A 23,045-nucleotide genomic window follows, 5' to 3' on the forward strand; every position below is an offset into this window, starting at 1 on the left:
AAAGGCCTGTTTAAAATTCTGATTGCTGGCGCGGCTCTCAGTCAGGGAGAGAATTCCATAGGTGAGGGGCAATGAAGCAGAAGGCCTGGTCCTCCATAGTACGGAGAATTGTCTTCGGGACTTGAAGCAGTGGTGAGTTGCTGTAGTGTTAGCCAGTGGAGTTCAGCAAGAATGGGGGTGATGTGGGCTGACTTCCTGGTTCTGGTCAAGACTCTATCAGCACTATCTTGGAGAAATTGTAGCCTCTGTTGTGATTCGGCTGGAAGGCTTGCTGAACGGAGCGTTGCCATAGTCAAGCGGGGAGAGGATGAAGGCGTGGACGAGTTTACCTGCGTCTGCCTGGGAGAGCGATGGTTTGACAAGGGGGATATTTCTTAGATATGTTATATATTTGCATCAAAGGTCAATCACCTGGTTGCATTTCTGACTACAGTAGCCATTCTCTTGTCCACCCAATCTTTTACACACTGAAACACACACAGTACCCATCATTACACACAGACCCATACAGAAATGCACTCAGTGGCCAGTTTCATGAAAATAGTTTGCTCCTACAGACAATGAGTCACGTGGCCGTGGCTTGATCTGTAAAGCAGGCAGACGGGCATCAAGGCATTCAGTTACTGTTAGATTGAACGTTAGAATGGGCAAAACGAGTGACCTAAGCGACTTTGAGCATGGTATGATTCTTGGTGCCTGTTGCGCTGGTTCCAGTATCTCAGAACTGTCCGGCCTCCTGGGCTTTTCACTCACGACAGTGTCTAGGGTTTACTGAGAATGGTGCGACAAACAAAAAACATCCAGTCAGCGGTTGTCCTGTGGGCGAAAACAGCTCGTTGATGAAAGAGGTGGAAGGAAAAAGGCAAGAATGGTGCAAGCCAACAGGTGAGCCACAAATAGACAAATAACGGGCACATTACAGCAGTGGTGTGCAGAACAACATTTTGGAACGTACAACTCTTCGGTCCTTGTCACAGGTGGGCTATTGCAGCAGACGACCATACCAGGTTTCAATCCGATCAGCTAAAAACAAGAAGTGGCTCCAGTGGGCACGCGATCACCAACACTGAACGATTGAGGAGTGGAAAAACATTGCCTGGTCCAACGAATCCCGGTTGATGTTGCTTCATGCTGATGGCAAAGTCAGGATTTGGTGTAAACAGCATGAGTCCATGGCCCCATCCTGCCTGGTGTCAACAGTTCAGACTGGTGGCGGTGGTGTAATGGTGTGGGGAATGTTTTCCAATTGATACCAATTGAGCAACGTTTGAACGCCACAGCGTATCTGAACATATCCAGACCCCAAATAATTCTGTCTGTTTTGGAGGCAAAGGGGGATCTGATCCGGTGCTAGTGGATTTAACAATTGACATCAATAAGGGATCATAGGTTTCACCTAGATTCACCTGGTCACTCTGTCTAATGCTTTGTATACTCAGCGTATATATGATATGAATTATTCTTTAGGATTTTTTTTCAAACCACCAGTTTTGTAGAAATGATAATTGACCTATATATTTTGAGATAACTGGCCTGTTTCTGCCCCACACATTTTTTTACGAACAAATCAGTCCCAAATGTATTTTTGCTTGCATCATCGTGTTGCAAAAACGGGTATATATAGTGCCTTCGGAAACTACTGAGACCCCTTGACTTTTTCCACATTTTGTTACGTTACAGCCATATTCTAAAATTGATTGAATTGTTGTTTTTTCTCATCAATCTACACACAATACCCAAATATGACAAAGCAACAACAGGTTTTTAGGAAGGATTGCTATTTTTATGAAATACACATTTACCTAAGTATTCAGACCCTTTACTCAGTACTTGGTTGAAGCACCTTTGGCAGCGATTATAGCCTTGCGTCTTCTTGGGTATGACGCTACAAGCTTGGCACACATGTATTTGGGTAGTTTCTCCCATTCTTCTCTGCAGATCCTCTCAACCTCTGTCAGGTTGGACGGGGAGCTTTGCTGCACAGCTATATGCAGGTATATTCAGAGATGTTCAAGTCCGGGCTCTGGCTAGGCCACTCAAGGACATTCAGAGACTTGTCCTGAAGCCACTCCTGCGTTGTCTTGGCTGTGTATTTAGGGTCGTTGTCCTGTTTGAAGGTGAATCTTCGCCCCATTCTGAGGTCCTGAGCGCTCTGGAGCAGGTTTGCATCAAGGATCTCTCTGTACTTTGCTCTGTTCATCTTTCCCTCGATCCTGACTAGTCTCCCAGTCCCTGCTGCTGAAAAACATCCCCAAAGCAAGATGCTGCCACCAGCATGCTTCACCATAGGGATGGTGCCAGGTTTCCTCCAGACGTGACGCTTGGCATTCAGGCCAAAGGGTTCAATCTTGGTTTCATCAGACCAGAGAATCTTGGGTGGGCTGTCATGTGCCTTTTACTACCATAAAGGCCTGAATGGTGGAGTGCTGCAGAGATGGTTGTCCTTCTGGAAGGTTCTCCCATCTCCACAGAGGAACTCTAGAACACTGTCAGAGTGACCATTGGGTTCATGGTCACCTCCCTGACCAACGCCCTTCTCCCCCGAATTTCTCAGTTTGGCCGGGTGGCCAGCTCTAGGAAGAGTCTTGGTGATTATAAACTTCTTCCATTGAAGAATGATGGAGGCCACTGTGTTCTTGGGGACCTTCAATGCTGCAGAAATGTTTTGGTACCTTTCCCCAGATCTGTGAATCGACACAATCATGTCTTGGAGCTCTACCGACGGTTTTTGCTCTGTCATGCACTGTCAACTGTGGGACATTATATAGACAGGTGTGTGCCTTTCCAAATCATGTCCAATCATTTGAGTTTACCACAGGTGGACTCTAATCAAATTGTAGAAACATCTCAAGGATGATCAATAGAAACAGGATGCACCTGAGCTAAACTTCGAGTCTCATAGCAATGGGTCTGAATACTTATGTAAATAAATAGCAAAAAAGTGTTTTTGCGTTGTCATTATGGGGTATTGTGTGTAGATTGCTGAGTATCTTATATTTTTTATTTAATCCATTTTAGAATAAGGCTGTAACATAACAAAATGTGGAAAAAGTCAAAGGGTCTCAATACTTTCCAAAGGCACTGTAATTTATTTTTGGCACCATTTTGTCTCAATGAAACAGGCAAGCATTGTACATAGCCCAATATTGTATTGTTAACATGGGAAATACTCACTTCCTCCCATAAAGATTTCGAAGAGAGGGCCCCTGCCTTCACGGTGGGATATATTACACAGGCACCGTCTAGCATTTTCCTGGGCCTGCAAAACATTTTAATGCCCCCCTTGGCAGCAGAGAGAAAAAAGTGCAGCTTTAAAGTTAATGTCCTGCAATTATACACATTTTTCCATGGGGCAGAGAGAAACGTTTACAGTTTTAAAACAAATTCAATGCGATTCTACTCATTTTTGCATTGGGTGGAGAGAAAAATGGGCAGTTTTCAAGCAAATTTCCTGCAATTCTACATATTTTGCCATGACATATGCCACGTTCACTTGCTATCAGTGTTATCGGAAATTTCTAGTTCTGACTGGGACGTTTCACTTGTAATTCCGACTTGGAGGGTCATTCAAGTGGGAGGCTCAGAGAAAATGTTGTGGCCCGAGTTGCCGAGTTGTGATGTTTCCCCACTGACATTTTACCTTTCAACCAAAAGATGACAACAAATCCGTTTTTGACAACCTCAACCCTATCAATATAGATAATGTAGTTAGTCTGACAATATTGTTGTATGGCTGTTGTCTTCCTCCTCGTCTGAGGAGGATAAGTTAGAAGGATCGGAGGACCAATGCGCAGCGTGGTAATTGTTCATCTTGTTTTAATAAAGGTGAACACTCAAAATACAAAACAACAAAAGTGACAACCGAAAACAGTTCTATCTGGTGCAGACACACAAATACTGAAAACAACCACCCACAAAACCCAACACAAAACATGCTATCTAAATATGGTTCCCAATCAGGGACAACGATTGACAGCTGCCTCTGATTGAGAACCATATCAGGCCAAACACAGAAATAGCAAAACATAGAAATACAAACATAGACTGCCCACCCCAACTCACGCCCTGACCATACTAAATAAAGACAAAACAAAGGAAATAAAGGTCAGAACGTGACAATTGTCAATGTTAAGCAAGCAACATTAGTTAACTTATCAAGCTCGCTAAAATCTTATTGGTTTGTAGTATAAGTGTTCCGACCAGAAAGTACATCAACGACAATAAGTAATTTTTCTGACATCACATTTAAGAAATAGGAAGTTCTGACACACACGTGAACACGTCATTATGCCACGTTCATATGATATCTGAGTGAGAGTGACTAACAAAATCAAGAGGTCAGGGCCCCTGGACACATATCTTGCGTGCCCGGTCAGTAATTTGGCCATGATTACTACAAAGTTCAGATAGCAGGCTAGACTAATTTACCTAGCAATCTATAAAATGTTAAATGACATGGACTAATTGAGTAACTATCAGTGACTGACATAACAAGAGAAAAACTGCTGATGCACAACCGAAATTCGAAATTCCACGTTGTGTATTCTACTACTATACGAACAGTAAGTTGACTTCTCAACATTTTTTTATAATAATTGATTGGGGGCCCCCTAAAAACGGAATTGGGTGTGGTAGGGGATTCAATTAACCCATTGAGTCCCACCATAACCCCGGCGTGTTTTGAACTTCTAACCCATTTGAATCATTATGTGTTTGAGCTACAGACTTCTGGGTTGGAACATTTGGATTTGTCTATTTCTTCTTCATCTGTAGATACCAACCAGTTTGTGTAATTAACGGGGGCTGAGCTAGAGCGGTGTTTGTGAGACAAGGGCGAATCCCGAAGGAGCCTGGTGCCAGGTACTTTAAACAAAAACGTCTGTAGATTCCGAACGGCTTGAGCTACAAACTATTAAAAGGTATTTATGAAACGCTGAGATTCACGAACATGTAACATGCGTTGCTCTTTGATGTTCACAAACTACAATAGAGTCGTTAGAAGGTAAGGGGTTCTACATAGAAGATCATAGGAAATCCTAGGACATAGTGTCTACAATACTGTAACAAGCTCACATAGTTGAAATCACAAACTCCAAACATTTGTCATCGACTAGTTGGATATTAATTTCCCAGTAAGCAAACAATTTCTGTACAGCATTCATATAAAATCATTTTTATCAGGTTTTTGCTTTGGCAGACTTTTTTTTATTTTTTACATTTGTCAATAAAATGGATTTTGTCAAATAGTTTTGTGTTCCACTTGTAGCCCTGGTTATCCTGAAAAGAAACGGGTAAGACACTTCCTTGTGAGGCTAAATACAGTATAAGAGCTGGACATGCAGATGAATGAAAGTCATCAATGAAAAGACCATTTTTGCTGGGTGTCACACCCTGATCTGTTTCACCTGTCCTTGTGCTTTTCTCCACCCCATTCCAGGCGTCGCCCATCTTCCCTATTATCCTATGGGTACTTATACCTGTGTTCTCTGTTTGTCTGTTGCCAGTTTGTCTTGTTTGTCAAGTCAACCAGCGTTATGTCTCAGCTCCTGATTTTCCCATGTCTCTCTTTTTCTCGCCCTCCTGGTTTTAACCCTTGCCTGTCCTGACTCTGAGCCCACCTGCCTGACCACTCTGCCTGCCCCTGAGCCTGCCTGCCGTCCTGTACCTTTGCCCCTACTCTGGATTACCGACCTCTGCCTGACCTGACCCTGAGCCTGCCTGCCGTCCGGTACCTTTGCCCCTACTCTGGATTACCGACCTCTGCCTGACCTGACCCTGAGCCTGCCTGCCGTCCGGTACCTTTGCCCCTACTCTGGATTACCGACCTCTGCCTGACCTGACCCTGAGCCTGCCTGCCGTCCTGTACCTTTGCCCCTACTCTGGATTACCGACCTCTGCCTGACCTGACCCTGAGCCTGCCTGCCGTCCGGTACCTTTGCTCCTACTCTGTATTACCGACCTCTGCCTGCCTTGACTTGTCGTTTGTCTGTCCCTGCTGCTGTAATAAACATTGTTACTTCAACACAGTCTGCATTTGGGTCTTACATGAAACGTGATACTGGGGTCTCGGGACTGATAGGGTTCAAATGGTACGGTTAACCGGGTAGGAGGAGTTTGCACTGGGTGAAAAGTAATTGCATTAATTTTGTAACCGGCTGCCTCCTGGGCATGAGCCGAGTGTCCAGTTCAAAGCGGATGGCAAACCTTGCCCAACCGGGGCACCGGGCGATGCAAAACCAGTTCACCCACTGTTCAATTTGAGAAGAGCGTTCCTCCCTCACCGGTTTTGCCCAGTCATGTCATGGGCCATAGCTCGGCGCACCCTGGTTCAGCCTAATTAAACTCCCTCAAACCCAACTCACTGCTTATCTGAAAAGCTACTTTGGTCTTTTCTAAGTCCAACCTAACTAATTATACAGAAATAAACTGGAACCTTGAACAACATACTTCATATATTCTAACAACTCGCATTTGAGAATGTTTAATTGTTTGATTTATTCCATATTAAACTTCAGGCCCTAACCTAGGAACAAAATGGTTTGTTTCTCTCTTGAAGTTGCCTGCAGGGCCACGTTCAGTTGCAAAATGTTCTTGAACATTGCAGATAGAAATACACAAATAGAGCCGAAGTGATTCCTTATTCTACATGTCGGAGTGGCATGTTAATTCTACATGACATATTTCTATCCGAATGTTCTAAAACGTTGCGTCCTGCTGAACCCGCCCCAGTTTTCTCTCTCTCTTTCTAACCCCACCCCTCTGGCAGAACCAGGAAGTCCCTCTCCCTCCCACAAACTCTCTTCTGAGAAAACAAAGCTGATCTGAGTATCTGTCTGTGTGAGAGTGAACAACAGTCCAAATGGCTCAGCAAGGAGTTCTCCTGGATCAGGACCAGTTCTGTTGTTCTGTCTGTCTGGATCTACTGAAGGAGCCAGTCACTACTGCCTGTGGACACAGTTACTGTTGGAGGTGTATTGAGGACTGCTGGGATAAGAATGTTCTGAAAGGGGTCTATAGCTGTCCCCAGTGCAGACAGACCTTCACTCCAAGGCCTACTCTGAGGAAAAATAACATGTTGGCTGAGGTAGTTGAGAAACTGAAGAAGACAGTACTCCAGGCTGCTACCCCTCCTACTCTGTGCTATGCTGGACCTGGAGATGTGGCGTGTGATTTCTGCACTGGGACCAGAAAGCAGAAAGCCCTCATGTCCTGTCTGGCGTGTTTGGCCTCTTACTGTGAAACTCACCTCCAACCTCACTATGAAGTTCCTGCCTTTAAGAAGCACAAATTGATTAAAGCCACAGCTCAACTACAGGAGAAGATCTGCTCTCATCATGACAAACTGCTGGAGTTTTACTGTCGTACACATCAGCAGTGTATCTGTATGCTGTGTGTGATGGATATACATAAAGGCCATGATACAGTGTCAGCTGCAGCAGAGAGAACTGAGAAACAGGTAGGACCTGTTCAACTTGTTGGTGACTGTCTGATGAACAAAGACTTAAAGATACAGTAGGAACTAAGTCTGTTTGAATGATATATATTTAAAATATAATTGACCCACAGCAGAAGTAACACAAACTGTGAGAATATAAAGTACCAGTCAAAGTTTGGACACACCTACTCATTCAAGGGTTTTTCTTTATTTTCACTATTCTCTACATTGTAGAATAATAGTGAAGAGAACAAAACTATGAAATAACACATATGGAATCATGTAGTAACCCAAAAAGGTTAAACAAATCAAAATAGATTTTTTTTATTTGAGATTCTTCAAAGTAGCCGCCCTTTGCCTTTATGACAGCTTTGCACACTTTTCCGTATACATAGGTTCGTGTTGCTCATAGTAGAACTCAGCTAGGCGAAGTGAACGTGTGCGCTCGCTTGAAAAACGCAATATTACTGTTTGTCCCTAGAGCCAGTGCACTTTCTCAAAATATTATATCTGAATTCATCTAAGATAACGCAAGAAATCCGTAATTCATTTGGACATTTTTTGCAGAGGAGGTGTTAGGTGCGCAATTTTACATCTCACTAAGATGTTTGCCGCAGTATTTCTCAAGTGAAAGAAATTGCATGAAAACTAGTCGTCTCATCTTTGGTATAATGGCGTTCGCAACAATTATATGTGCATTCCGCCACCTACTGTACAGGTGGATAATAAAGTTCCAAAAAGGAAAAAATGCGGGGTAAAAAACAAAAATAATAACGAAATGTGAATTAAACTAAATCAGCCTGCTTTTTTGTTTTAGTCGCACTACGCTCAGAAGGATCCTTTGATGGCGGGACATTTCCTGGCGACAGTCGTCCTTGCAGTACTTCTGCCATTAAGTCTTGGAGAGCCAAAAGCTTCTCGGCTGCAGATATAATGATGTCCAGCTTCTTGGATTTCTTGGATACCTGTGCAGTACAATTAATAACTGTGTCTAAAAATGCTACAAAATCCACCTTCACAATAAGTGTATCCAGATCACTTAATTGACATATAACATTTGGTTGGGGTGCATCCGCCACTATATCTTCTTCAGAAATGTGGCCTCTTGCCCATTCAACGCCTCCACATAGGAGATTTGCTGTAAAGCCCTGATCCTTGACACCTCAATCTCTTTCACCCTAACAGGGCACTCGGGGAATTCGGAAATATGATCCCTACCACAGTTGCAACAATGTACATTTACAGACTATTCAATTACATATTCTTTCCTTCTGCAAACACTTGACACATGGCCAACCTTTTTACACTTCTTGCATTGCATCGGGTTTTACACGAACACTCTTACAGCCTATCTTAAATATCCCAACTTTACATAGGTTGGTAAATACTCATCAAACATCAATAATACAGATACACTTTGCTCCTTTCCCCCATTCTCCATACAGGTCAAGCGGCGTGCATAATCTACTCCAAGAATTTTTTTTGCCTAAAATATTGATTATCAATGTCCAACTAATGCCAGAGAACACCTTTCACCGGTGCCCTGCTCCGAAAATCAAAGCTGTCCACTTCATGCATCGATCATTTTGCGAACCGCAATGCACTCTCCTTTTGCACTTTTTTGATACACACGATATCAACACCATACCACATCTGGTTACTTTGACTGGGTGTGTTTTCATGGCACAGATTGGGCCCCTTTTTAAAAGTGGACCCCGGTTCCTCTCTAGGTTTCTTCCCAGGTTCCTGCCTTTCTAGGAAGTTTTTCCCAAGCCACCATGCTTCTACATCTGCATTGCTTGCTGTTTGGGGTTTTAGGCTGGGTTCCTGTATAGCACTTTGTGACATCGCTGATGTAAGGTGTCATAAGGTGAATGCACCAATTTGTAAGTCGCTCTGGATAAGAGCGTCTGCTAAATGACTTAAATGTAATGTAAATTATGTAAAAAAGGCTTTATAAATACATTTGATTAATTGATTGAATGCCACAGGATATATAAATATCATTAACAATCAGGTGCATACCTTCATGGCAGCAGTTTATCAATCTGAGAATGGATTTTTTCCAGCAGGATAATGCCCCATGTCACAAGGCTAGGATTGTCTAGGAATGGTTCCACGAACATGACAGTGATTTCAGCTTACTGCAGTGGCTATTTAGAGTAGAGATCCACTACCAGCCAACTTGACACAACCGTGGGAAGCATTGAAGGTGTTCCTAATGTTTTGTACACTCAGGGATAATTTTAGCAAACCCTAACCTAATTAGCCTAACCTGCCATGTTAATTATCCTAACTTGCTGTGTAATTTCTCCTAACCTGCTATGAAAAGTAACTTCTCATAGTCAAAACCACTGGTCTTGCCCTGAGAACAGTCTTGGTTTCCACTAATAGAGCCCCACAGAGGTGTCATACTCCTAAAATCTAAGGGTCAAACAGCGAAATGGTTCCAATCGTTTTTCCACCATTCATTTTTCCCATATGGGTATTTTAAAAACACTTAAAATAAGGGTTGTGTTTCGTGTAGGCTTACCCTGGTGTGACGTTTTGATAACCATGTAAATCTCTCTCTCGGACAAGGTGACTTTTATCAATATATTAGGCAACGTGAGGCTTATTTGATCGAATTGAAGTTTCAAAAATGGCTAGGTTGTTACGAATGCACTGATATGTGGCATTTTGACAAATTACCCAAAACTACTTTATATTGTCATAGGGATAAATAGATATTGGATATAAGCCATTGAGGGCTTCTACTATTTTAAAGTAGTCAACTGGGTGGGGATTCCTATGAGTTGGGAGCAATCAGCCAATGAACAGAAAATGGACTACTTTAAAATGAAGATGGTTAATGGTGCTGCCCATGCTGTCAAAGTCGTTATATTGCCACAGATACAAAGATGAGTCCTCTATCTATCTCTATGGTGTGCTGTTCACACGTGTATTTTAACCTTTATTTAACTAGACAAGTCAGTTAAGAACAAATTCTTATTTACAATGACGACCAAACCCGGAATACGCTGGGCCAATTATACGCTGACCTATGGGACTCCCAATCACGGCCGGATGTGATACAGCCTGGATTCGAACCAGGGACTGTAGTGACACCTCTTGCACTGAGATGCAGTGCCTTAGACCACTGCGCCACTCGCTCGTTGGCCCGCTCATCAGCTAGAATGGTCCCACCTGATCTCGCCTCCTCCTGCCTACCTTCCTTCTTTGAGGACTTGTATTTCCATTGTTAGAGCGGTCACTCTAATATCTTGTCAATATAATTAGCAATCTTTGGCATGGGCATTAAGAGTGAATCTTGTGCAGCTGTGTTTTGAATTGATGATTACTTGAATGCTGCCAGCTGTGAGCAGGATTCAAATAAACCCAACCTACAGAAAACTGTTACAGTACCCTTCATTCTGTGACATATCATGACATAGTCATACCAGACTTTACTACCAAAATTATCCTATTTACACTTTGTAGTCAATTTTGATACTGAAATAAATGTTTCTTAGTCGTATCGATGCCATATAGGCCCTTTTCAAAACAAGAAGTAGCTTTTTGGGGCAGTCGCTCTTTAAGCACTTTGGAATTGGAATAGCTTTTTTTTTGCAGTTTGGAGCACATGGGCAATTTCATATCAACGGAATTCAGATGAGACCCTGATTTTTCACTTTAAAATGTATGCCAAACAAAAAACATTGATTTCAAAGCTTAGCAAACCATACGACTATGCACAAGGACTACTTGTAAACAATCTACACAGAAAAATTCACAATATCCCATTTACTGGAAGAACTGTGCAGATGCAAAGTTTGGCAACAGAATTACGGTCAAATCTCCCTCAGTTTTTTATGCGACCGCATTTTCCAAAAACTCTTAAATATCTACTCTGAATTAAGATTCAAAGATGTCTGCAGAAAGAATGGGGGAGTCAGTTATGACGGAATAACATCATGTGTCCCTGATCTGTACTACACAGAAATGCATAATTATGGATATGAAAGTCATTCTTTTCATGGTGATGTATCCTGAATAGGTACAGAACGTTAGAAATATGCAATATAATCCTTTACATATATGGATTTTATTCTACACACTGGCTATTATTCTTTTTATTTAGATTTTTTTTTACCTCCCTTTTTCTACCCAATTTTAATCTTGCAACTCCCCAACGCGCATGCGAGGCGAAGGTTCGAGTCATGCGTCCTCCCAAACATGACCCGCCAAACCCCGCTTCTTAACACCCGCCTGCTTAACCCGGAAGCCAGCCGCACCAATGTGTCTGAGGAAACACACCTGACGACTGAGGTCAGCCTGCAGGTTCCCGGCCCACCACAAGGAGTCGCTAGAGTGCGATGAGCCAAGTAAAGTCCCCCCAGCCAAACCCTCCCCTAACCTGGATGACGCTGGACACAATCTGAACCTATTGTAGACGTCTTTGTTTCACAATTTTGGACATCACAGTACAGCACAGTACATCACAGTAGAGCTCAGTACAATGCAGTACATTATACTGTACTCTAGTGTGCTGTACTGAACTATAAAAAAACTTTTCTTTACTGTGCTGTACAAACGTATAAAACATAGACTTCTATGATTGGTTCAGATATGGACGTTCCTAATTTGGTAACAGAATTACGAGTTTTAATGACTTAATAATGATAATTTTTTAAATTATCAATGAAAACACTAAATAATTAGTAGGTCTACCTGTACTTGTTACTTCTGTGAACTTTCATTATCCTCCCTCATGAGTGAAATTTGAAAATATCTTAAAGGTTCAATGCAGACATTTTTATTTTATTTCAATACCAAATCATGATTGTTTTCAATTAAAATGGTCTAAAAGAAACAAATAGCTTCTTAGCGAAGATACATTTCTCAAGCAAGAATTTAGTTTGGACTGTCTGGGAGTGGTCTGAGTGGGGAGGGGAAAACTGAAAACTAGCTGTTATTGGCAGAGATGTTTGGAACTCTTTCTTATTGGTCTATTATTTAATTTACCACCTGGGGATGTCACATGTTTCTTAAACTTACAGAAGGAAAATATTTTATCCAAAACTACATATAAGTGTTGATATTAATTGGCAGGGGTCTGTACTTAAACATTATTTAGTTTTTATGTATTTCTAATACTGTAACGGTCCTGACCAGTTTTATGTTGTTTTTGTATGTGTAATTGGTCAGGGCGTTAGTTTTGGGTGGGCAGTCTATGTTATCTGTTTCTATGTTGGTTTTGGGTTGCCTGGTATGGCTCTTGATTAGAGGCAGGTGGTTTGCGTTTTCCTCTAATTAAGAGTCATATTTAGGTAGGGCGTTCTCACTGTTTGTTTGTGGGTGATTGTCTTCCGTGTCTGTATGTTATTTCGTACCACACGGGACTGTTTCGGTTTATGTAGTCTGTTCCTGTTTATGTAGTCTGTTCCTGTGTCAGCGTGCTTCGTGTATATGTAAGTTCGTTTGTTCAGGTCTGTCTACATCGTTTTGTTATTTTGTTAGTTATATCCAGTATAGTTCGTTTTCGTCTTTGTCTATTTTGTTTATTTAATAAATCATTATGTGTTCAAACTTCGCTGCGCCTTGGTTCCCTCAATACTCCTCCTTTTCCGAAGATGGAGAGGAGGAGGATCGCCGTTACAAATACATTTTAAGACTTTTTCTGGTAGATGTTGTCTAAACCTCCTTTTCCACCTGTTTGACCAGAAATCAGAGCCATTAGTTGCTAGGTTTCGATCCAATTGGCGACAGATTTTCATGCAAATATGAAAAAATATGCATAAAGAAAATATGCACATCCACCAAACTGACATGTTGACATACGAATCAGTGTGTGATGACGTAGTGCACACAAAATATAATTTTTTTGCTTACATTTTCATGTACCGAATAAAAATCTAAAGGTTTGTCACAAAACCTGTTGCGTTAAATAGCAAATGTGCCTACTCTGGTCTTGGCAGGTGGGTAGGCTGTGCGGGTAGGTTAGTTTACATGATGAGATTATTATGGATAAGAGCGAGAATTTTTTTATTTGTTAAACTGCGGTCAAGCATTAATCATCATGTCACTAGAATAAGACCCTCAATATTTATTGGAAAGGTCACTGTGCACTTTCACCACCCTGTGAAATTCATAATAATTAATTTCATCTGTAGCCTAATAAACTTCATGGTTTCCCGAGTCGTAGTTGGAGGACCACACACCATGCCATCGCGTGACTCCCACATTTACTTCGATTGGATGGTTGTTATATCAATATTTGCGCCGTAAAGGCATTTCCACAATGTCTAGCATAATACATTTTAAAAAGATCCCTCCCACCATGTCTCACAAAGAAATGATCTGTCGGCATTTATTTTAAATTGTACGGAAACTTCCTGTTTCCTTCAAAGCTGTTGTGATACATTTTTGTATATAGCATGACTTTACTCGCATTAAAACTGTGGATGGAAACATATGCCTAATTTTTAAGATGGAAAATGGTTGAAAAATGTATCTATGCCTTCATTTCCCAAAAATATAGACTCTTACTCTTCATTTGACACCCAATTTGATATGCTCCTATGAACTTCACATGCTGGTGCTCATGGGTCATTTATATGGAAATGACCATATACTATGAAATGTATGATGTGGCACACAATTACTTTAACCTAGAGGCTTCAAATGTATCACCATTTTCTCAAGTCAAACACCATCATCATTCGGAATATGCCCTTTCATGACTCCAAAGTTCAGTGTAAACTACTTGATACATGTAGGTTTACATAGCAACATATCAATTATCATATTGCAAAGGTATTTCCTCATTATTTTAGACCTTACTCTCTATAGACCTATGTCTCATTACTGTGTTAGTGGAACTACTGGACACCTAAAGCTTGATAACTCATTGAATAGTGACTTTCCACAGAAGCAACTGGGGATGAGTCAGCAGAAGGTCCAGCAGAGAGTCCAGAAGAGAGAGAAGGAGTTGAAGGAGCTCCAACAGGCTGTGGAGTCTCTCAAGGTGATTATTATTGACCAGAGATGCACCTTTTCACTTCTCTCAGAGAGAGAGAGAGACCCCTCTCCAAACTCACTGATCCCCACTGTGGGGAACAGGTTGTCTGGGCTCCTAGTTAAAGAGAGAATAGACTGTTTAACATGAAGCCTTCTCTTCTCTCTCTGTCTCTCTGTCTGTCCTAAAAGCACTCTGCACAGGCAGCAGTGGAGGACACTGAGAAGATCTTTACTCAGCTGATCCGCTCCATTGAGAGAAGGTGCTCTGAAGTGAAGGAGCTGATCAAAGCCCAAGAGAAGGCTCAAGTGAGTCAGGCTGAAGGACTTCTGGAGCAACTGAAGCAGGAGATAGCTGAACTGAGGAAGAGAAATGCTGAGCTGGACCAGCTCTCACACACAGAGGACCACATCCATTTCCTGCAGGTAACTATATTGCCTTGATACAGTTGAAGTCAGAAGTTTACATATACCTTAGCCAAATACCTTTAAATTCAGTTTTTCACAATTCCTGACATTTAATCTGAGTAAAAATTCCCTGTCTTAGGTCAGTTAGGATCACCACTTTATTTTAAGAATGTGAAATGTCAGAATAATAGTTGAGAGAATGATTTATTTCAGCTTTTATTTCTTTCATCATATTCCCAGTGGGTCAGAAGTTTACATACATTCAATTAGTATTTGGTAGCATTGCCTTTTAAATTGTTTAACTTGGCTCAAATGTCTTGGATAGCCTTCCAAGAGCTTCCCACAATAAGTTGGGTGAATTTTGGCTCATTCCTCCTGACATAGCTGGTGTAGCTGAGTCCGGTTTGTAGGCCTCCTTGCTCGCCCACACATTTTCTACAGGATTGAGGTCAGGGCTTTGTGATGGCCACTCCAATACCAATAAGTTGGGTGAATTTTGGCTCATTCCTCCTGACATAGCTGGTGTAGCTGAGTCAGGTTTGTAGGCCTCCTTGCTCGCCCACACATTTTCTATAGGATTGAGGTCAGGGCTTTGTGATGGCCACTCCAATACCTTGACTTTTTGTCCTGAAGCCATTTTGCCACAACTTTGGAAGTATGCTTGGGGTCATTGTCCATTTGGAAGACCCTTGCGACCAAGCTTTAACTTCCTGACTGATGTCTTGAGATGTTTCTTCAATATATCCACAATTTTCCATCCTCATGATGCCATCTATTTTGTGAAGTGCACCAGTCCCTCCTGCAGCAAAGCACCCCCACAACATGATGCTGCCATCCCTGTGCTCCACGGTTGGGATGGTGTTCTTCGGCTTGCAAGCCTCCCCCTTTTTCCTCCAAACATAACGATGGTCATTATGGCCAAACAGTTCTATTTTTGTTTCATCAGACCAGAGGACATTTCTCCAAAAAGTACGATCGTTGTCCCCATGTGCAGTTGCAAACCATAGTCAGGCTTTTTATGGCGGTTTTGGAGCAGGGCTTCTTCCTTGCTGAGCGGCCTTTCAGGTTATGTTGATATAGGACTCGTTTTACTGTGGATATAGATACTTTTGTACCTGTTTCCTCCAGCATCTTCACAAGGTCCTTTGCTGTTGTTATGGGATTGATTTGGACTTTTCGCACCAAAGTACGTTAATCTCTAAGAGACAGAAAGCGTCTCCTTCCTGAGTGGTATGACGGCTGCGTGGTCCCATGGTGTTTATACTTGCGTACTATTGTTTGTACAGATGAACGTGGTCCCTTCAGGTATTTGGAAATTGCTCCCAAGGATGAACCAGACTTGTGGAGGTCTACAATTGTTTTTCTGAGGTCTTGTCTGATTTCTTTTGATTTTCCCATGATGTCAAGCAAAGACGCACCGAGTTTGAAGGGAGTCCTTGAAATACATCCACAGGTACACCTCCAATTTACTCAAATGTTGTCAATTAGCATTTCAGAAGCTTCTAAAGCCATGACATCATTTTCTGGAATTTTCCAAGCTGTTTAAAGGCACAGTCAACTTAGTGTATGTAAACTTCTGACCCACTGGAATTGTGATACAGTGAATAATAAGTGAAATAATCTGTCTGTAAACAATTGTTGGAAAAATTACTTGTGTCATGCACAAAGTAGATGTTCTAACCGACTTGCCAAAAGTATAGTTTGTTAACAAGAATTTTGTGGAGTGGTTGAAAAACTATTTTTTATGACTCCAACCTAAGTGTATGTAAACTTCCGACTTCAACTGTACATGTGACACATCAGTGTTGAATGGATGAAACTCTCTATTATTTGTCTGTCTGTCCGTCCAGAGTTATCAGTCTCTTTCCAGTCCCAGTGTATCTTCAGACTTTCCCAGCATCACTGTCCGTCCTCTTCAGTTCTTTGGATATGTGAGTAAGACAGTGTCTGAGCTGAGAGAGAAACTAGAATACTTCCTTAAAGGAGAATGGACAAAGATCTCGACTACAGGTGTGTTGAAAATAATAAGAACATCAACTTTAGATCACTGAAAGATCCCTACAATTCATATACAGTGCATTCGGAAAGTATTCAGACCCCTCGACTTTTTCCACATTTTGTTACGTTACAGCCTTATTCTAAAATGGGTTAAATAAAAAAAATCCTCATCAATCTACACACAATACCACATAACAACAAAGTGAAAACAGGTGTTTACAAATTTTTGTTAATTTATTATAAAAAACAGAAATACCTTATTTACATAAATATTCAGACCCTTTGCTATGAGACAGGAAATTGACCTCAGGTGCATACTGTTTCCATGAATCATCCTTGAGATACATGGGTAAATAAAAAAAATCCTCATCAATCTACACACAATACCACATAACGACAAAGCGATTTGATTGGAGTCCACTTCTGATAAATTCAATTGATTGGACATGATTTGGAAAGGCACACACCTGTCTATATAAGGTCCCACAGTTGACAGTGCATGTCAGAGCAAAAACCAAGCCATGAGGTCGAAGGAATTGTCCATAGAGCTCCGAGACAGGATAGCGTCGAGGCAAAGATCTGGGGAAAATTCTGCAGCATTGAAGGTCCTGCTCCAGAGCGTTCAGGAGAAGGTCTAAGGTTCACCTTCCAACAGGACAACGACCCTAAGCACACAGCCAAGACAATGCAGGAGTGGCTTCGGGACAAGTCTCTGAATGTCCTTGAGTGACCTAGCCAGAACCCGGACTTGAACCCGATCGAACATCTCTGGAGAGACCTGAAAATAGCTGTGTATCGACGCTCCCCATTAAACCTGACAGAGGTTGAGAGGATCTGCAGAGAAGAATGGGAGAAAGTCCCAAGCTTGTAGCGTCATACCTAAGAAGACTCGAGGTTGTAATCGCTGCCAAATGTGCTTTAACAAAGTCTTGAGTAAATGGTCTGAATACTTAGATAAATATAATATTTGATTTATTTATACATTTTTTTAAAATCTGTTTTTGCTTTGTCATTATGGGATATTGTGTTTAGATTGAGGGTGAAACAACAATTAAATTCACTTTAGACTAAGGCTGTAATGTAATAATGCACTGTAACATAACAATGCACTGTACATGTGCAATATGGTATGACGATAACATGCCCTCTCACTGTGAATGTGTTTGTTTGTCTGTAGTGGATGTTTTGCCTACAGAGCCCAAGACCAGAGAACAGTTCTTACAATGTGAGTATCTTTATTAAAAATAACTAACAGTTTAGACAGGAAACCCACATATTCGTTTTACCATTTATTAGAAAATAGATGACAATACATTTGGTCTTGGCATTAGGCAATGCTACTTCAGGGGATGCCTCAATGCCATATCAATGAGTACCGTTATTACCATTATCAATCAACAACAGGCAGTGAGCGAGATATATACCAATCCCCCTGACAGGAACAAATAGCAGAACCAAACAGGTGGAGGCTGGGGTGGTGTTGAGGCTAGCAGAAAACAGACAATGTATAGCGGGTAGAAGCGATGTTACCGCGGCAGCAATATTAAGCAGCAAAGAAAAGCCAATGGCATAGTTTAGCGCAGAAGAGGGTGTGTGTGTGTGCAGAACTGGTCAAGTTAAATAGACCTCAATATTAATGTAGGAACTGTTTTAATACGATTGGTGTAATCTCAGCTGATGCTATCTCTATCACTAATTCTCTTTTTACGGACTCTCCTCACAAACCCTGAGATAGGAATACATACTATAGCAATAGTAGATATAGTCAAAGACTGGGTACTGCAGCTATCTGATTCATTGTCTTGCTCCTTTGATCTCTACTCTGCTATAATCAAAGACAGGGTACACTGTAACAAATTGGTGAAAATGTACAGCTAAAAAGCTTAGTTAGCTACTGGAATTCTTTGTTACAGTACTTTAAAAGCAATGCATTATGAGGGCTCAATGACATTCAGCTACACTGTTAGCAATTGCTGTAATTTTACAATAAAGTACTGTATTACCTGTTTTGCTGTTCATTTACTGCAGCATACTGTAAATTATGGTGCATGGTGGGAAATGGTACAGCCACAGAATACAGCAACCTACTGGCTACTGTGCAGCCAATCATTTACTATAATGCAGTACCAACCCATACTGTATTTTTGTAGCACCAAAAAATCATTTTCCTGTAATCTACAGTAACCTACTGGCTACTGTGCTGCCAGCAAAAAAAAATACAGTGTTGATACATTATTTGACAACTTGTTGTTCTAAACTCTGCTGGTCGCTGCTCTGCTCTTCTCCCAGATTCCTGTCAGCTCACACTGGACCCAAACACAGCATGTGAAGAACTCTTTCTGACTGAAGGGAAGAGAAAGGTCATCTTTACAGATCAAGCCCAACCATATCCTAACCATCCAGACAGATTCACCAACTACTACCAGGTTCTGTGTAGAGAGGGTCTGTCTGGATGCTGTTACTGGGAGGTGGAGTGGAGTGGGCACTGGGTTCATACAGCAGTCTCATATAAAGACATCAGCAGAACGAGGGCAGGTCATGCATTCGGATCCAATGACAAGTCCTGGAGTTTAGGGTGCTCTACGGGTGGTTATCGTTTCATACACAATAATGTTGTGACTAATGTACCGGGCCCTTGGTCCTCCAGAGTGGGAGTGTACCTGGATCACAAGGCAGGTACTCTGTCCTTCTACAGCGTCTCTGACACAATGAACCTCCTCCACAGAGTCCACAACACATTTCCTCAGCCCCTCTATCCTGGGTTTCGTCTCTATGGAGCTAATGATACTGCTGAGCTGTGTAAACTGTGGTAGGGGCTCACATAGATACTAGTCATGCTGGTGGTGACAGTCCCCAGATGGTGATGCTTCATTTGGCTTATTTTGTTTTTTGCAGTTACTTCATCGGACTGATTAGATCTTCAGAGATGTAGTTAATAAAAATGTAATGTATTTATATTCTATAAAATGCAATGTTTTAATCTTGTACCTTCCCCATGGTGTATGTTTTTGATGTATATTGGTTTGCATTGAGAACCATTGATGTTTTCTATTGGTTATCACTCTCTATGCAATTTTCCTCAGTGGCATGGGACAGGTAGTTTCGCTTACTTGCTAACTAAACTATTTTGGATGGTTTCTCGGACACAGATTAAGCCTAGTACTAGACTTAAAAGCATGTTCAATGGAGCTGTCCGGGAAACCAGCCCTAAATTTGGCATATTTTATGCACCCATAATTCTCAGGCGCAACATTAAACCTGTCCAACAGGTGGTGCTACTGACCAAACAATAAAAAGAACTGCAAATATCTTGACTTGCCACTCAGTATATTGCGCTAATATCGTTGTAGATGTATCGTCTTTTAAATCAACTATCCCGAGTTAGGAATAGATTAAGTTAGGCCTTCTATTGTTCAGTGATTAAAAAATATTTCTGGTGATGGGAAATAAATACAACAAAAACAAGGTCATGATTTGGATGTCAAATTTCTTTTCGAATAGGATAAGCAAGTTCCTAAAACGTTAAATACTGCGTTTCACCGGTACTTTACAGTTGTTTGGATGTTTATGTCTGACATTAACAGATGACATTAACAAACACTATAGTAATAGTATTCCGAGGTATGTATTTTACTTTTAAATGGATTGTGTTGAAGCTGGTTTGTGGTGTGGTGAGAGGAGGGGAGGAGATAACGTTAAAGAAGACATATGAGGATGAGAAAGATTTACATACACAGGAGAGTTAATGGCTCTGTCCCAAATGACACCCACTTCTGACCAGGTCAATAGTAGTGCACTACATTGGGAATACAGTGTATATTTCAGATTACTGTCAATGGAATACTTCATGGCTGACATTCCCCATTTGTGTTTAGACATCCTCTCATTGAACTCGGGCAGATTCTAAATGGTATTGATACGCCATACGGGTCTAACTAAAGTTCCACATACAGTACCTGTATTTCTTCATCTCCAGAACTTTACCTGATCTCACTCTCTTACTCACTAGGGCCAGCTCCAGGCATAAGAGGTCGCCCCCGACGAGGTATGTTTAGATATGCAGACATATATATATATATATATTTTTACATGGAATTAAGCATAAGGACTATGGCTCTAGAAACAAAGGAAAGGCATGTTTCAGGTGTTTGAAAAATGCTAAATTCTCCAACTTCCGCACGGGAAGTCTAATCACCCTCTGGACCACCCAGCCCAGCTATCCACACATACTTTGTGTCAGTGTAAGAATGTGTGAGTAGAGTCCAGTGTGTGTGTGCATTGAGTTAGTGCAAAAAAGGGACAAAGCAGGTAGTCCGAGTAGCCATTTGATTAGCTATTTAGCAGTCTTGTTTAGCAGTCTTATGGCTTGGGGGTAGAAGCTGTTCAGGGTCCTGTTGGTTCCAGACTTGGTGCACTGTGCGGTAGCAGAGAGATCAGTCTATGACTTCGGTGGCTGGAGTCTTTGACCAATTTTTCTCTCCACTAAAATGTTTTGCCCGCAAGTTGGGGAGGGGGCCTTAACCAAATCTCGCGTAGGGCCCCCAAAAGGCTAGGGCTGGCCCTGCAGACAACCTCAATATGGTTTCTTTGGCCTCTATTCTTTTAGTGTAGTCATTTCCCCACTACACATGGGGTGACGATAGAACGATGAGAAACAGGAGAAAGGTGATGGAGACAATTATTTTTGAACAGTTATCTTCCTATCTGACATCAAATAACCCTTGCTTTCAACTTCTTTATCCTAAATGTCAACAATACAAAGTCTCCTCTATACTCTCCTTTCTCTTGTTTGTGTATTACAATGATTAATGTAACAGTTTTACTAAGTTATTTCTTCTCTGATTAATCACTTAGTATTTTCCATTGTCAGAATTGTAGTGCACAAAATAATTACAGTACATGTCAAGAAAGTGTATAAAACGGTATTAAAAGTCATAAAATGTACAATTCATTCCATATGCTTAACATGGGAAATGTTCACTTCCTTCCATAGAGTTATTGAAGATATGAGATAGGCCCCTGCCTTCACTGGGGATATGTTATGCCGCGTTCACGTTACGTTGGAGTGATCGGAGGAACACAAGAACCCTTCTCACCATTGACTGACGAAATCGCGGCCACGTTTGCTGCCATTTTCAGTGGTGCATGACGTCAGAGTTTAGCACGTAGGAAAGATCGGGCTCCAGAGATCATACCTGAGTTTCCTCCTTTTTCCCAGTAGGGATGTCGTATTTCCGAGTCCCCGACATGACGTGAACGAGGCAATACACAGGTTTTAGTAGAAGATTAAGAGGTGGTTGACCTGACTATCATCCAACTGGGCACACACTGGTTGACTCAAAGTTGTTTCAATGAAATTACGTTGAACCAACGTGGCATAGACGTTGAATTCACGTCTGTGCCCAGCAGGATTGCTATACAGACTACTTTTGTCTCTTAACTTTAACTTAACTAATCGTTAAAGAAAACGGCTGCATACAGGCTTTCGGGAAGTATTCAGACCCCTTGACTTTTTACACATTTTGTTACGTTACAGCCTTATTCTAAAATGGATTAAATCTACACACAATACACTATAATGACAAAGCAGAAACTGTTTTTTCGAAGACAAAAATATATATAAAAAATGAAGTTTTGCTTTAATGTCAAGTCAGCTTATATTGTGGCTACCTTAGCTGTTGTGCTAGCTAACATGCTACTGAACACTGACACTAGCGTATTGACATATTGGTATTAATGAATAGACAGCAAAGTATTCACCTACAAATATAAGTGTTTAGGCAAATAAATAGTTAGCTAGCTCGTTAACACCTTAATTGAGCAAAAGCCATCCAGGAAGACTGCCGCTGCTTCAGAAGACCAGGTGCTTTCCCTCTCCGAGGCTGACCTGACGAAAACGCTCAAAATTGTTAATACTAACAAAGCACCCGGCTCAGATGGCACACCTGGCCTCGTCCTCAGAGTGTGTGCTGACTAGCTGGCGGGCGTCTTCTCGGACATCTTCAACCTGTCCCAGGCTATAGTCCCTATCCTTCATCTTGAAAACACACTATTTGGGATACTTCTAGTTGTTGGACACATTGGTGAAACATTTCTTAATAGCTGTTTAAGTTGATGCTATTATGGCGTTAATAAAGAAAAGACAAAACGTGTGGCGAAGGTTGTTTAAATTTGTGAAATGTGTAACACAACCTAATTACTTTAAGAT

General features: G+C 41.4%; 1 protein-coding gene across 1 annotated transcript; it reads left to right on the forward strand.

Annotated features, from left to right (window-relative positions):
• The first annotated feature begins 6,819 nt into the window (after positions 1 to 6,819).
• LOC129862782 (tripartite motif-containing protein 16-like) lies at positions 6,820 to 20,304 on the forward strand. The gene is made up of 6 exons (XM_055934744.1): positions 6,820 to 7,456; positions 14,346 to 14,441; positions 14,624 to 14,857; positions 16,690 to 16,849; positions 18,015 to 18,062; positions 19,127 to 20,304. The coding sequence occupies exons 1-6, from the start codon at positions 6,860 to 6,862 to the stop codon at positions 19,648 to 19,650; spliced, it is 1,659 nt and encodes a 552-aa protein (XP_055790719.1). The 5' UTR covers positions 6,820 to 6,859; the 3' UTR covers positions 19,651 to 20,304.
• Positions 20,305 to 23,045: the final 2,741 nt, after the last annotated feature.

The sequence above is a fragment of the Salvelinus fontinalis genome, chromosome 9 (assembly GCF_029448725.1).
Source record: "Salvelinus fontinalis isolate EN_2023a chromosome 9, ASM2944872v1, whole genome shotgun sequence".
Taxonomy (NCBI): domain Eukaryota; kingdom Metazoa; phylum Chordata; class Actinopteri; order Salmoniformes; family Salmonidae; genus Salvelinus; species Salvelinus fontinalis.

Excerpts from the sequence above, each read along its gene's own strand:
- LOC129862782 (XM_055934744.1), top strand. The coding sequence starts at position 6,860 with ATGGCTCAGCAAGGAGTTCTCCTGGATCAGGACCAGTTCTGTTGTTCT. Across the intron at positions 7,457-14,345 it reads CAGAGAGAACTGAGAAACAG|AAGCAACTGGGGATGAGTCA; the intron begins GTAGGACCTGTT and ends GACTTTCCACAG. Across the intron at positions 16,850-18,014 it reads GACAAAGATCTCGACTACAG|TGGATGTTTTGCCTACAGAG; the intron begins GTGTGTTGAAAA and ends GTTTGTCTGTAG.